Source organism: Chelon labrosus (genome assembly GCF_963514085.1).
Source record: "Chelon labrosus genome assembly, chromosome: 15".
NCBI lineage: Eukaryota > Metazoa > Chordata > Actinopteri > Mugiliformes > Mugilidae > Chelon > Chelon labrosus.
The window spans coordinates 20,589,506-20,605,215 of NC_140348.1; the positions used below are offsets into that span (position 1 = coordinate 20,589,506).

Consider the following 15,710-nt stretch of genomic DNA (forward strand, 5'->3'; position numbering starts at 1 on the left):
AGCTAAAAGACGAGGGAATATTGGATTAAAATGCACAAATACGACTTAATAGTTAATTAAATCAATAGTACGATGTTGTGATTAGAGAAAGAAAAGCTGCTTTAATCATTTTAATATTGCTTGACGGGTTGATTTGGTTTTGTCATTTTGCAGTTCAGATAAATCTTTCTCAATTAAATCATAGCATCAGAGCATGTCTAGTTTGTTGTTCCAGCATGATTTGCACTCGTTCAGTTATAACTTCGCCCTCGACAGCTTTTAGAGCCGTGATAATCATATTCAAATGTTACTTCAGGAAATATTGCTCATGTGACCACTTTTCCAATGAGAGGCGGGTCTCGGCTCAAAAAAATGACTGCGTGGCTTTGGTATTTCCCAACAGCTGGAGCGGAACCATGGGAACTGTCGCACATCTGCCCGACTTGTTTTTCATTCAGTTAGTGATGCTCGCCTTGAATGTGGAGGGAGTTAAAGCCCTTTTAGTGTTCTTATGTCACACTGAGGGTGCTAACGATCTGTGGTTTGACATTCTTGTGTAATTGGCACATTCAGCACGTTGAGTTTCTCTGCTGCACAGTTAATCCTGCCAGTTGTATGAGCTCACACTTTATCTTCCTCATGGCCGTGTTGTCCAGATTAATGGTTAATCTCTGCATCGACAGGTGGCAGGGCATCGGGGACAGCTGGCAGCTCTGGTCGTAAGAGGCTCCACCGAAGACCAGGGTACATGAGGGGAGAGCAGTGTAGGCTGCAGAGCACTACTCATGAGGAGGAGGAGGAGGAGGAGGAGGAGGAGGAGGAGGAGGACGACGACGGGAGGATCGCTTGTGCGCGGAACGGAAAATCTGGACGTCACACTGACATCACTCAGGGCGCTCAGCGGCTGAGTCTAACTCCTGCTTTCAAAGAGTCCTTAATGAATCAGCAACAATCTGATAAAGTCACATGTAGCGCCTGGAACAGCAAGAGTGGCTGTGTTAACGGTACATCCAGCAATCTGGGTCAGTCCTCACTGCCACAGAATGAACTCAGGTTGAGTGAGAGCCCATCCCACCAGTCCTCAACAGAGGACTCCTTTAACTCCAGCTTCAGTTTCATCCAGCAATCAATCACCTCCAGCCAGAGGACATGCACAACCACTGCCACTTCACCACTCCGGGAATCACAACCACTAAGTCCAAAAACACATAACTTCCCTCAAACTAAACCCGAAGCATTATCCATTGAGCACAATTTCCCAAAGCAGTCAACTCCCGTCCAGCCACTGCCCGCCATCGCTCCAGGCAGCCACGTGGAGAGAGAGGAGCTGACGTTAGGCGGGAGGTTTTGGCGGGAATGTCTGTGGGGTGGCAAGGAGGAGACGTCCCACCTGCCCGACTGTGACTCCAGATCTCTTGACATAGAGGTCACCTCCTCGCTGTCTGTGGACTCAGACACCGCCTCAGCCTCCTCCGTCACGTCCGGCTACGAGAGCGCCACAACCGCCTCGGAGCAAGGCTGGGACAACCTGGTGAAGAAGTTTGAGGGCGTGCTGCAGGACTGCCTCCAAAACAACCGCACTCACACCAAGGTGGGCATGACTGACGACCTTTATTGAGTTTGAGGCACGAACATGTCCCACCTCTAAAGACAAATGCGTGTCATGATGCTTTCCTGCTAAATATTAGATCACAACAAGCTAGCAACTGCTTAGCTTAGCATAAATTCGGGAAACGTATAATCCCATTCTATATGTTGTTCTTTCAGTTTATTTAAAAGTTGGAAAAGTTGTGTCTTTAAAGGCAGTTACTCTGTAATATGTGTAGTCTCACCTCAATCGATTCCAGTCGTTGTGCTAAGCTTAGCTAACTAGCTTTTAGCTGTTCCTGTTTTCACGTATGCAATTAGCTTATATCCCAAAATGCTGAACTATTTTACGAAGAGCAAGAACATACTAGAAAAGAAAAGTTTTTGTCAGAGTAAACATCACTTTGCAAAGTCACACCCATTCCCCAACTTGCTGACCCAGTATCACTTTGAAATGACGGTCGTTGCACCCACGCTGGGGCGACTGTTTAAAGAGCGCTGCCCTATGGACCGACTGTTGGGTAACCTGCTCTGTCTTCTGTCTGTCGTGTCTCCCTTTTCAGATCGAGTCCATGATGTTGAAGCTGCAGAGACTCCAGCAGAAAGCCATTCTGGATGACGACTATGACGCAGGTGAACTTTCAGTTGAGCCGGTGCTTTAATAAGTAGGTCATTGCAGCTTTGAGGCTGACGAGATGCTATAGATGTGGCTGAGAGTTTGCGCTGGACTAATATTGTTAGTATAATTATTTCACTACCATCATCTGTTAGTGAATTTGGTATACTGGAAAGAGCCTAACATGCGGTGTCTCTCATTTCTTCCTTCGTTTATACTGAGGTTTCACCAACATGTTACGATCCAGACATTTATCAAATTAGGTGCCTGTGTTTAAGATGTTGTCTTTATTAGATTTCCTGCCAAGTAATTTTGAATCATGCGTACCTCATCAAATTCACTGCATGGTTATTATATTTTCCCCAAACCTCCCGGTGAATTAAATAATGAGAAAATTCTGAATATGTTCTCGTAGCTTGAGGATACTTGGACAGCGGAGTTACACGTATATTTAAGTATCTGGAGCTAAAGGTTTGGACAGAATAGCTCTGGTCCTTTGCGTTTCAGTCCTAAAAATAACAGAAAGCATGTAAGCAAATGTATCCCCAATTTATTTACAAGTAAACTTTGCTGGGCACTTATTCATGTTCCAGGAATTCACACAATTTTTGATTTAATTATTGCATGGGAAAGAACCGACCAAGTCCTCAGTCCTAACAAATGTAACCTGGACTTTATTATGAGTCCAGACAAAACGGCATTCATTTAAAACCCTGTTTGACCTAAAAGCATTTTTCTAGACGACCGGAGGACAGTTTATTTTCAAAAGGAGTCCGTAGTCTGACCCATTTCTTGAACCTTGTGACAGAAATAAATGCATCTGCAGCGGGCGTCTGTAGATCTGTTTGAAGGCAGTGATTATTTGGGTCAGCGCGGATTCTCTGTTGGCCTTTTGATGCCGTGCATCACCAACCTCTCTCTGACATTTTAAACTGCGATGGAGAAGTTCTTGTCCGCCCGTGTTAACTTGATTTTCTGTTTTGCCCAAAAAGCTTAAGATTTCCATGAAATGTTCACAGATCAGATAGGATGAAAATGTGCACATTCTTCCAGCTGGTGGTTGTCTTATGTAAACTTAATCAGAGAGGGTCAGTTCCAGTCTTAGTTCATATCTTACATTAGACGACAAACTAGAAGGACCAAGAAAGCTAAGATTTAAATGGGAGGAATTCTTAAAAACATCAATAATTGATCAGTTCAGACAAGTTTTCCCTTGTGCGTTCCTTCTAGTTAAGAGATAATTAGGTAATTGAATAAGGGCTGATGAGTGTACAGTCATGTTATTGGAGCAAATGTAGATAGTGAGTAGATTTATGTATAGACACGACGCAGCAGGATCTGGCTACATGGAGATCTGAAGCTCCCACACTGACTTGAAACTAGCTGCTGACGGCTGAAACTGTTTAGCAAATGTTTCGCAGATGTTATTCAGCATGTGTGCGTGTTTGTGTACAGCGGAGCGTTTTGGAAAAAAGCTGGAGGAGCTGTGCAGGGAGCGAGGAGCTCTGAAGCTGGGTTTACCCTCCAGACAGCCCAGCGTGGCACTGTTCCTGGAGAGGCTCAGACAGGTGGTGCACAGCGCCCTCCAGAGGGCAGACTGCAGCCAACGCAGGTCAGTCACACAAGAATGGTAGTGATGCATCACTGAGAATGGTTTTATATTTAAATGTAGGTTAGTTGCAGTAAAGCGAAAGGTAATATTTCAAGGGGTTGAACTAAAAATTAATTAGATTTCATTGGATGTTCTGAGTCATTTATTTAAGCAGAATTTAACATTTTGTTTTCTGATCTTGTCAGTGCTTGAGAACAGTATTGTAGCTCAGAGCAATGTGGGAGAGCTCTCAAAAATAGCTCTTGTAACAGGAAGGAAATCAGGTGGGGCCTGTCCACAGAGTATCCTGAACAAATGTAACCTAAAGCTTATGGAGAAACGTAATGTTATGTTTTCCATAACTGTACAGGAAACAGGACAAAACATGCCTCCAAAACATGACAGGGGGTCACCCCTATAGTGGGCCATTAGCATCCTAGTGCATAGAGCCAATATAATGTCCTTTATCTACTAATTTTTGCTCCCAATGAAAGAGACCAAAAGGATAATGGGATAAAAGATAGACAGAGTAGTAAAGATGTTAACATATCATCATTGTTGTATCCTTGTGTGCCTGGTTGGCAGGGAGGGTGCAGAGCCTGATGCAGGGGAGCGGCCCGACTCATCGCAGGGTCCTCTGCAGCGACGAGAGCGTCTGACTCAAGAGAAGCGGCTGGTGGAGGTGAAGTCGACTCACATTATGTCACTTTGTGTAGCGTGCGCGTGTCCCAGGGCTTGCCTTGCGTATCATCCCTTTGAGTATTAAATTTTCTTTCCTCACTCATGAAAAATGAATGAATTTTCTTTAAATATGAAGAGTTTTCACCAATATTTAATGCACAATGACTTAATAATGAAGGATCGTTATTACAGAATAATTATGATAAATGAGAATAATTCACAGAAACTGAATTAGTTTCTGTTTCAGATTGAATATAATGCTAAATGTGCTGGTTTGGATAATTAAACTACTACAGTCTCATTTTATTACACATCAGGATCCTGATTAGCTTCGCAGAAACTTAATTATCACAACCATCATAAGAGCAATGTTTTGTCCACAGCACACACTAAACTTTGTTAAAACCTGCACCTAAAGGAGGAGATTGCAGAGCTGCAGCAGAGGCTGGAGGAGCTGAAGGACCGCAGCCGATGCCTGGAACAGCAGATCCAGCAGGAGGAGCAGCAGGCGGAGGCTGAGGAGCTGGAGGGCTCAGTGCTGAGGAGCTGCACCATGGCCCAGCTCTGGGACATGAGCCGAACCCTGCAGGACCTCGTCACGTCGGAGAACCGCACACAGATCTCCGTCTCTCCTCCACCCTCCATGCTCAGGTCAGCGTGCAGAATATATCAACCCGCTTCTTCTTACAGCTCATTTGCATATCAGTGAAACTGACAAGATATGCGGTTGAGGAAAGATACACATAGTATTTCCCTTTAAACATATTTCATAAACTGTTTTCCTGTTCAGGGATATTTCATGGGATATATTTAGATCAGACCTTTTTCTTTTAATCAATCTTTATTAATTAAATATTACACCTCACCACAAAGCTCCACGTAATTAGTGAGTCAAACCGGCTGTTTCCTGGCACAGGAGTGGATTAAGTGAAAATTACTAATCAGTGCATAAAATGAATCCAAACCAAAACCTTCACTGCACATCTTTGGACCCTCTACTGGCCTCTGGCTCCTCCTGGAAGCTTTCTGTGCATTTTCCAGCAATGCAGAGAAAACGTGCAAATGCTTGTGGAAAATTGAGATTACACTCCGGAGGGTGGCGAGGAAACAGTTTCACACATTACACATTTGCATTTTACACCTTAGTGTGCTCCCAGTTCCAGTCGGCTGCTAAACTAGTCTGCAGTTGATTCTGAAAAATGTGACTGAGACGGATCTGCTGACTGGGCTGTCACAGGCATTTCCTTTGGGCCTTGTGTGATTGACTGAAAGTGGAAAACCTATTGTAATTTCTAATTAGTGAATTTTATTCGGGGTCACAGGGTTCGCATGCCTCCTGTGTACATGGCTGAGGTGCCTTGAGGAAGCGCCTAACCCCCAAATTGCTCCCCGGGCGCTACACAAGTGTCTGAGTGTACACATTACTGTGTGCATGAATGGATAGGTCAAACGCAGAGGAAGAATTACTATTATTATACAAAAGGAATCTCATACATTTGCTCACAATCTCAGCAGGAGGAATTTAAATACCAATAGTTTAATCTGAATGTAGAAATAGTGGTTAGATGTCTTTGCGCCGCTAATTTTACTACCAGAATCACACTCACTCTAGAAACTGGATTTCTTGAACTGCATTAAAAAATCATCTAATGCATTGCATGACTGGAAAAAAAAAATCTTGCAGAACCTTAACATAAAACAATTTGTTATTTCTAGTTTGACCTAATATCAGATACATTCACTCCTATAAGTGAATGTGAATGTTTGTGCAGTACCGGTGGTCACCAGGTGGGGCTGCTAAAGAGCTGTGAATGCTAGTGACACTCCAGCAATCACGAGTCCATAAAGGTTTTTGCTTTTATTTTTCACATTAAGGTCTTACTTACCATTGAGTTGGCTTCTTTGGGAGAGGATAAATCAGTGAGAATCTTCTAATTTGCTAAATCTTTGCCTCACAGCTTCATCCACCCTCCGACACAGCGACATTTTAAACACATCCTAAAGCAGAATTGTCTTGTTTGGTGCCAAGAACGCATAATTGAGTCAAAATGACACATGTTTCAACCAAATTAACATCTCAAATAACAGTGTAGAAGACACCTAGAATGACATAGTGGATGTACTAGATTTTCTCAGCTTTTTTGAACGGGTGCACAAGCAGTTTATAATGATATCTAGCTCTTGTTTCTATGGATATCCATTTGTTGTAGCCCCTGGGAAATGGATGTAATATAACACATGAATTTGTCCGACCTGAGGAATGATTTGTTTGTTTTCAGATTCAGAGGGGACCGATCAAGCAGCCACAGCTACTTTTTCTTTATTCTTTGCATCCTCTGCGCCCTCAATCCTCTTCTCTCACACCTGCATGAACCTGCTTTGAATTTTAATAGTTTTTCTCAGATGCTAATGATTACTTTGCATCACATCCTCTGAAGTTAATAGCGTGCAAAGGAGCACCGCGTAAAGCCTTTCTGTCACTGCCACTCTTTAAAAAGACATGTAAATTGTACTTATCGCCTTCTTGGTGGTGTGACCCACCATCACCGGCTTAATTTGATATCTGGCTTATTCTCACCCCAACTTGAACGCATTTATTCTCGCTGCTGATTGAAATTGCGACCCCAGATTGGATATTCAGCTGCACATCTCCCGGTGTCGCGCTTTGGGTCGTCTTGATGATTGTGTTGCGGCTCCGTTTCCAAATGACACAGGACATTTCTTTCTCGTATCAGGGCGCTTTTCCTTGAGGGCACTGAATCAAAGAAATCCACCTCATCCAGGGTAGCTGCATCCCTAAAAAGAGGGTGCTGTAACGCTGATGTTCAGAGACAACATTTTACCCTGACTCACCGTGAACATCAGCTTGAATAACACATAAAGGGCGTACTGATATTTGGGATATGAAACAATTGGGGCCACCTCAAGGTGACTGTGTTGTGCATAATGGATTTTATGCTCATTTTTCTCTGCATCTTATAATTGATTTGTATCTCTGTCGCCAAATAATGTGACCTTAATGGTTTGTCCTCCTGTTTGCATGTTTGCATACATAAACAGTGATAGCGCTACTGATATGACATCTGAAATATTCACCTTGACAGTTAAATCATTCAGCGAAAACACATATATTCGTTTATATTTTCTATTATTGGTGTCATGGAAGCCACTCTACAGGTTCCTGTTATTGAATTTGACCAAATACGTTATATGGCAGATGATTTTGATGAGACAGATTTCACAAACAGCCTAGCTTTGAGCTCTCCTTCCCCTTGATGTGTATCCACTTGATTTCAACATCTCAACGTCTCTCTTGCATCTAAGCAAGAAAAGAGAATCACAAATAAGCAGGACGTGTCAGTGCTTAGCAACTGCAGCATGATTACAGTCTGGAAATGATGACTGGTGAAGGAAACTGCATTTTTTTTTTTTTTTTTTTACAAAATAAATACTTCATCGAAAGAAGATTTTGCACAGAAACCCACATAAAACCACAGCCTAACGCTTCAGTTGTTGTATGGCTTTAATTAAAAGGAGGTATGCTTTTATTACTGAGCTCTACAGACTGGTTTTGGATGGGAGAGTGTCACAGAGAGGCTGCTCTTTCTCCTTTCTCCTAGTTATTAGCCTTTACGCTAAACTAAGCGAACAAGCTGCTGACTCAAGCTTCACTGGCTACAGATTTTAAATCCCAAATGTGAAATCTGAAGCGTAAGATCTCATAAAACATGTTTGCACACGGTCTGAATTTTACATCCAGTTACACACTTTACATGCTCTTGTATTCCGTATCCAGGTTTTTGCCACTGGGTGCGAGCATGTACTTACAGTTCAATACTTAGTACCTCCTCTTTTGCTGTCACCCACTTGACAAGCTCTCTAAAGACATTCTTTTAAAAAAGTTACGTAAACTTCAGTAATTTTCTTGTCAGTTGGGAAGCCGTCAGCAGCCAGATGCCAAAATAAACTGGCGCACCTTTAATCTTTCTCACAGACATCTATTGATTCCACCTGAAGTTTTCCAAAAGAAAGAAATTACTTTTAGTGCTGCACTCTAACAGTTTTTATTTCTGTTTTTGCAGGCTCCAGGAGCAAGAGCGGGCACTGAACCTGTCCATCAAGGAAGCTACTGCTAAAGTAAGCCACTGTTCCTCTGACCCGATTTATTCCGGCTCAGCTCAGCATGCCGGCGATGAATGAATGTGTGTGCATAACTAATGAGTAGTAAGTCAAGATGGACAATGTGTGCCAGCTTCACTGTGTTCAGTATGCATGCTAAATGTCAGTGTCTGTATTCATGTGCTTCTTTCTGTTTGACAAGGCAGTGAACTCTCCATGCTTTTATGCAAAAGCCAGAAGCAGCCGGCCGTTTAAATAAATCCCACTTAAATTCTAAATCCTCAATAAAACAACTTAAAAAATAAAATTAGCAGTTTTTTTCTGCATTTCAGGTGAGAAATGGTTTTGAATTTGGTCGGTCTAAAGGTTTTTCTGTGCATGCCAGTTGTGTATTCCTGTGTGTAAATGGCTTTGCATCCTTTCTTGTGTATGTTTTCAGTGTGCGGAATTCCCTCTTGCTTCACAGGGCTTTGCTTTTCTATCACGCAGATCTCTATACATAGATCTCTGCAGATGGAAAAAGCCAGAAGCAGCAGGTATCTGCAATAAGAGATGTTTTAAGGGTAGGGAGAGAGCCTCAGCAGGGGACGGGGACTCTGTAAATGCATTTTTTTTTTTTTACTATAGTGACTGTGTCCCTTTAGAAACCCATCATTAAATGATTGGTTGATGCTGCAACTCCATCTCAAAAGAATATAGTGGCTTTCCACCAAAATACAATTTCACCACAATCACAAGATTGTCCATTGTTAAGTTAAAATGAAAAGTCTGGATCCTAAGTGAGATATCCACCGGGTGGAAAATGGCACACCTACTGCGACAATATGATTGCTGGCATGAAAGTAACTTTCACTTTATGTATTGACTTTTTCAAAATGATAATTATAATGGCGTGATGTTTTGAAATTAAATCACCTTTGTCAGAATCTCTGCAGCTTGAAAAGCACTTTAGAGATGTTTCCAGTTCATGTAACGCATGAAATAAAATTATCCAAGCCTGTTTTCTACATTTCTGTGGGAAGAAAACTCCCCGGGGATGTTCTGCCTCAGAAATACCAACCCATTTGACAGCCTTTTCAAAGTGTTGCACAAAACTGTGTCAGATCCAAGTAGAAAATGCATCATAAAATCCGTCTCCACATCCCTTTGAGCAGTGAAAATACTTCCTCAAAAGGAGGAAGTGCATCATGGGGATTGTATCTGGATGTTGCTCCAAGTGTATACACTGGAAAGAACAGAGGTTTAAAGGACAGAGTGGGGGCAGATTGAGGCCAGACAGGCTGTATCTAAAGCCATCATCTCCTCGGTGAATACTGCGGAGCTGAGACGCGGCATCCCCGTCAGTCCCTGACATTCAGGGCCTTTTTCCTCTCTGACCTTCTAATGATATCTTCTATGGAGATTTCACATTTATCCTAGTGTCCACGTGAAAGGAGAAGCAGCCTCTTTCTTCCTAAAGGTTATAGACAAGGTAACATATCAGCGTTGATGCACTGCTGTGTATTCAAAGCAGGGCCAACACAGAAGGGCGGAAATGAATCTGTAAGGTCTTAGAGAATGAGTGTCAAAAAGAAAATGAAAGCGAAATTGGAAATGAGCTGTGCATCCTGTGGGATCCATGTGTCTGCAAAGGTTTTGTTAGTTACCACCCTCCCCCCTTTCTCTCCTCTGTGTCTTCCTCTCCTTCTTTTCCCCAGGTGGTCATGAGTCAGAGGCTGGGCAGCAGCCTGAGGAGGAAAGTCAGCGAGACTGAGACGCAGCTTTTGGCGCTGCATGAAGCCAAACTGGCAGCCATCTCAGGTAACTTTCCTCTGAGCGCCACCCTAATACATCCCTGCCACATTGCACATCTTTTATTTACCTCATTTACTTGAATCGTCTGCCATTAGCTTCACTTAATTACGCCATTAATGATCGAGATGCCCATTAATGGGCGGTGTAAGCATAATGTCCTCCTGTGGTGCGCCGGTGCAGGTAATGACTTCAGCAGTGCCAAGGAGCTGAAAGCTGAAATGAAGGCGGTGTACGTGGAGCGGGACCGGCTGGAGGCTCTGGCCAAGAGGCTGCACAGCCTCAGCTCAGGGAGCAGCCAGGAGCTGGCCAGGATGAAGGAGCAGCGGCAGCAGCTCAGGCAGGAGCTGGAGCAGAGGGAGGCCCAGCATGGTGAGTCATTTAGGGCCAGTGCTGCTCTGCTATGAAGAAGGGCAACAAATAATTATCATCGTTGATGTTTGTATTTATGGTTTAAAGAAATAGCTTTTGGAAGGCACTTCTTTGCTTTCTTACATAGATTCTGATGAGAGGGAAGGAGAGCCAGACTGTCAGAGAGCCAGTTAGCTTAGCATAATGTAAAGACTGAAGACTGGTGGAAACAGCTAGCCTTAGTATGTCCAAAGGTCACAACATTGTCCTTAAAGCACTTGTATAGCTCAGAAATGTATGCACGTCTGTGGCTTTGATCATTATGGAAGTCAAGAACTACCTTAAATATATATTCTTAGCTATGATTCCCAGTCACTGAGCTTCATATTCTATTTTTTAAATAGTAACACAGTGCTGAGAAAGCCAAAAATCACACCGCAGCTTAAATCAGTTCCCATTTACCCTTCTGCAACAGTGAAGACTTTTGAATTTGCTGCTGGTCTGTTTCACGCCTTTGGCTGACCGACTCTCTAATGCAGCGGCAGCTGAGGCTCATCCGTTCTGCAGTATTTAGACACGTCTGCCGCGCCAAACCTCCTCAGAAACGAAGCGAATAAAACCGGTGGCCAGAGCATAAACATACGTCCAGTTCCAGCAGTTTTCTTTCAGACAGCGGTGCATTTTTCCATTTAATGTCGTTACTTTAAATAAAAGCTTTTGCGAGAGCGAACGGGAAGTGCTATATATATTCTTTTTAAGTGGTTAACGAAACATCTTTTTCTCAACTCATGTTGTTGGCCATCAGCTAGTACAGACAACCATGTCGGTGCAGGGCGCACATAAAGTTAGTGAACACTGACTTGAAAACAGCTACACTCGATGAAGTTAAGGGCTCAGAAACCAAAATAATCTCCTGAAAGATGCTAAAATGCTGCAGAAAAACATGAAGAGAACCAGAAGCGAGTCATGTAATAGTTCTCAGTAGGACGCCTTTCATATTGCTCTTAGTCATTTATGCCATTGTTAATATAAAAACTTTAATTATAACAGCTTTGAATAACCATTTAAAAATATGAATGTGAATAACTAAATGCACCATTATCTGAGGGAGCACTGCTGCATTTTTCCAGCTGCTCACAGAAACGAAAAACGGTGCATATTTGAAAGGTGCCTCTGTTTTTCTTTGAAAACACCTTTTAAATATCAATTCAAATGTGAGTCATGAGAGCTCTTTGAAAGACAAGTCCTCTCTTGATGTCGCTCCACGCTGCGGGGACATCAGTGAACAATGACTTTTCTCCCAAATGAGGGAGAAGTGATCCGCTGTCAGTGGGGACTCGGCTTCAAATGAGTTACCAGCAGGACTGGCGGTTGTTCAGAGGAGTGCGGTGGCGAGGGGTTGCAGGGGAAATGAGCTCTAGATTGTGTGAAGTAGCCAGTTACCTCCAAGCCTCCCAGCGCAGACATGAGGTTTCAGCGTTTGCATGCTCTCCAACCAGATCTGAATGCTGCCTTTTTGGGTTGAGGCATTGGATTGATTTGGCATCCTGGTACTGGCAGAGATCTAAATGGATTTTGACGGCACCACCTGCAGTGCTGCTCTCTCTGGTCCGACAGTCATAGGGAGATTTCTGAAAAAGGTCAGCTCTCTCTCTTGCAGAAGAGGAAGCACAGAGAGGAAAGGTGAGCGGCGAAGTGATGAGGCCAGAGCAGGTATGGAAGTACTGGAGGGTTGGATCAGGCTCCTGCTGCAACCTCGAGGCGTTCAGTCGCTCATTTAACTATTATATCTAGATAATTAAGGGTGGTGGCTGCACCGTCACAATTAGTGCTTTTATCTTGAATGCACCTTCTAATGTCACTAGGGGGCACCCTTTTATTGTTGCATTTCACTGTTCTGGCTGAGTCACATGGAGTTTTTATGGGGTGTATGATATTGATGTTTCCGTTCATGTACGATCCATACTTTTATATTACTGGATTTTGGTTGCCGAAACACAGTCCTGAACAGTTAGACTTGCCAGACCCCCAGGGGTAGCATTGATCTCACCCATGACGTGCACAAAAGACACGTTCAAGTACACCTCAGTGTCATACGCACACATATAGCGTAATACAGCTCTCACGGACACAGAGGCTGCTGAAACAAGTGACATGCAAATGCTGCGGCTGAACAAAGGAATGGGAGTCAGGTGGGTAACGCGTCACAAAGAAGACGGCAAGTTAATGAGTGGTTGTGCAGCTTGCTCAAACGCTCAAGTGGGCGCACACAGTATGGCAGCGGGCGCAATTTCGCAATGTGCTGCTGACACCAAGCAAGGGGCTCATTAAACTGTCATCCTATTTGGTAATAAGGGGCTAGCGCACACTAGCTGGAAACTGATAGCCCACAAACAGCACATTACCATTTCTTTGGCTGGAGGGGATTAGAAATTACTGTCTAATCTAAGTCAAGATGGCCGTCTTTTTGGCTTCTTAGGCTTCCTCCGGCTCGCATTTGTGACACTCGCGCCATCTAATAGCACATCTTGAAAAGGGCTCCTGTCACGGGCTCTGAAGCAGCCTATAGTTCAGCAGATACCGTGACCAAATGTGAGCGCATACATTCAGGTAATGTACAGCTTCAGCCTGTTGAGCATCTCAACCCAAAGTACTTTGTGGTGTGAGGGCTTGTTGGCCTGGGAGCCATTATGTCCCTAATTGCCCCTGGCACAAGTGCTGATGAATACCAAACCCATTATAGCCGGAGGTTCGATTCCCTGCTGAGAGTATAATTTGGTCCCCAAGAGAGATCTCGAGCGATACTAAATTTTCAAATAAATAATTGAGGAGCTGAATAAGATGAGTAAATGACCCCCAGGAGAGAGGACATTGAAATGTGGAGGCAGCACCAGCGTGTGTTCCTCTTCGTTTACCCAAGTGTTCTGCTAAAGCTTATTTAAAGCTTTTGTTAGTATGCTGGCAGTATATTCTGCAGGAGTCAGGTAATTTGGCTCTCTGTGATGAAGACATGGCTCCAATGGAACACGTTTAATTAATGTTTTGTTTTTTTTATTTGTCATTTCCTGGAGCTCCACCACCTCGTTCTTTCTCCTCACAGCTCTTGCCCCTCGTGCTTGATTTTCTGCTCAGGCCAACCCGAGCCGTACCACTCCAGCACATCAAAACACTGTCACCTTTCGTTATTAAACAAATGCAGTTCTCTTTTACTCGAGTGCCAATAGTAAAGGCGCAGACATATATGATTTATTCATGACTCCGGCTCTTTCAGCGTGCTTCTGTCGAGAACATGATGGAACGTGTGACAGCTCTTCTCCTGAAGAGCAGCTGAATGATTGAGAGCGGCGTGGTGGTTAAGTGGACCATGGAGAATATTTCCTGGGTTTCTCTCTTGAAGTTTTCATTTCATCCTGTGTTTCGGTAGAAGATGATTCCATCGTAAATTTGTTAGGAGTGTCATAGCATCCGTACCCATAGGATCTGCTGCAAAAACCCACCACTCAGTTAGGCTGTATCAGTCAGTGTATTTTCTACAAATTCATACAGTACTTTACTTCACTTGGGTAACCTCGATTCATATGCGCTAAACTGATCTCCACATTACCCTCAGTTGTTAGCGTTAAGTGCAAATTAGCAACTACACGTGCTTTCTCATAACGCTAACATCAGAACATTTGCATTGTCATTAAGAGCGTGCAGACATTAGCATTCAGCCGAAACTACCGTTATGTCTAAGAACATTTTCAGAGAGCTGATGGCTGCACACTCTCAGCTTTGTTTACACCAAACTCTTCTGTGGGAGGTGACAGCTGTGGCAAACTTTTTTTTTTTTCTGGGAGGGGGATGTATTAACTTGCAGTTCCCAGAGGAAGTCGAGGAAATAATAAGATGTTTAATGGAGCCAGATTGTGAGCAGGTGAAGCGTTTTTTGTTTTTACGGCTGCACATTTTGGGAGAGTTCCTCGTTCGTTGGCAAGTTAGTGCTTCCCAGATTCGGAAAAACAAAAAAATGCATGTTTTGCAGCCCACAGCAGTGGATTTAGAGTTTAGAGTCTAAACAAGTGTGTTTACTAAGTTTTACCCGAGTTATAATGACAGTGAGTATGCCTTAAGTTTTCAGCCAAGAAATTCAGCACCAAGAACTGACGTATATATCAACCCAAGCACAGATTGCACACACACACACACACACACACATGGCCAATTTTTTTTGTCAAATGATTCTTTTTGTTGTGCATTCGTGCATTACCCCACAATATGTTACACCGTGCCAGCTGCAGTCTGTGATCCTGCAGCTAGAGCATCATGGGTTATTGAGTGTCTGTCAGAGACATCAGCCTGTCCCTCGTCCTCCATTAGCTCTGCCGCCGCCGCTACGTTCCAATACATTCGCACGACGCGAGTGTCGGCAAACGCTGACTGCGTGTTTGTGTTACCTACGGTACTGCCGGCGCTCAAACAGCCCAAGCCGAGCTTAAACACATTAATCACAGTCAGCGCCTTCAACTCAATTACAAAGACACACAATTTCTCTTCTGCCTTATTATGCGCAGGCTTTTATAACTCGCATATCGGTGGTGCTGTGTTAGCACGGAGCCGCCTCTAATTTGTTTGACAACACGAAGGCCTCGCAGATGTTGGGCGCTTTTATTGTTACAAGGCAGTGAAGAAATTACAGCATTATTCACTTTCAATTAGAGAGCTGTTCAAATGCTCATAATGCAGAAGCAAATCCAAACACCTTGCCGTCATTAACTTCCGCAGGCTCATTAAAGCCCATAACTTAATCGCTGGGAATTATGCATCAGTTGTGTGATGTGTCTACTTTGTCCGCATCACTGATTTGAATCATTCATCTTTTTTTATATATCGACTTTACATTATTAAGTAATTATTTTTTCATTAGAGGAAGGAATTATTATCCTGACCTATATGAAGCAAATGCCCTCATCCACTTCACGCATCCTCCTCATCTCTCCATAGTGTCTCAGTTCT

At 43.4% G+C, this 15,710-nt stretch overlaps 1 protein-coding gene across 1 annotated transcript in view; it reads left to right on the forward strand.

The window, feature by feature from the left end:
• The window catches only part of disc1 (DISC1 scaffold protein), a 37,059-nt gene that overhangs the window by 3,722 nt on the left and 17,627 nt on the right, over positions 1–15,710 (forward strand). Inside the window, exons 2-9 of the mRNA XM_084561915.1 lie at positions 663–1,570; positions 2,130–2,199; positions 3,638–3,794; positions 4,359–4,455; positions 4,873–5,105; positions 8,537–8,591; positions 10,271–10,373; positions 10,548–10,736. Of these exons, the coding sequence (XP_084418041.1) occupies positions 663–1,570; positions 2,130–2,199; positions 3,638–3,794; positions 4,359–4,455; positions 4,873–5,105; positions 8,537–8,591; positions 10,271–10,373; positions 10,548–10,736 (1,812 nt within the window). The remainder of the gene's footprint in view (positions 1–662; positions 1,571–2,129; positions 2,200–3,637; positions 3,795–4,358; positions 4,456–4,872; positions 5,106–8,536; positions 8,592–10,270; positions 10,374–10,547; positions 10,737–15,710) is intronic.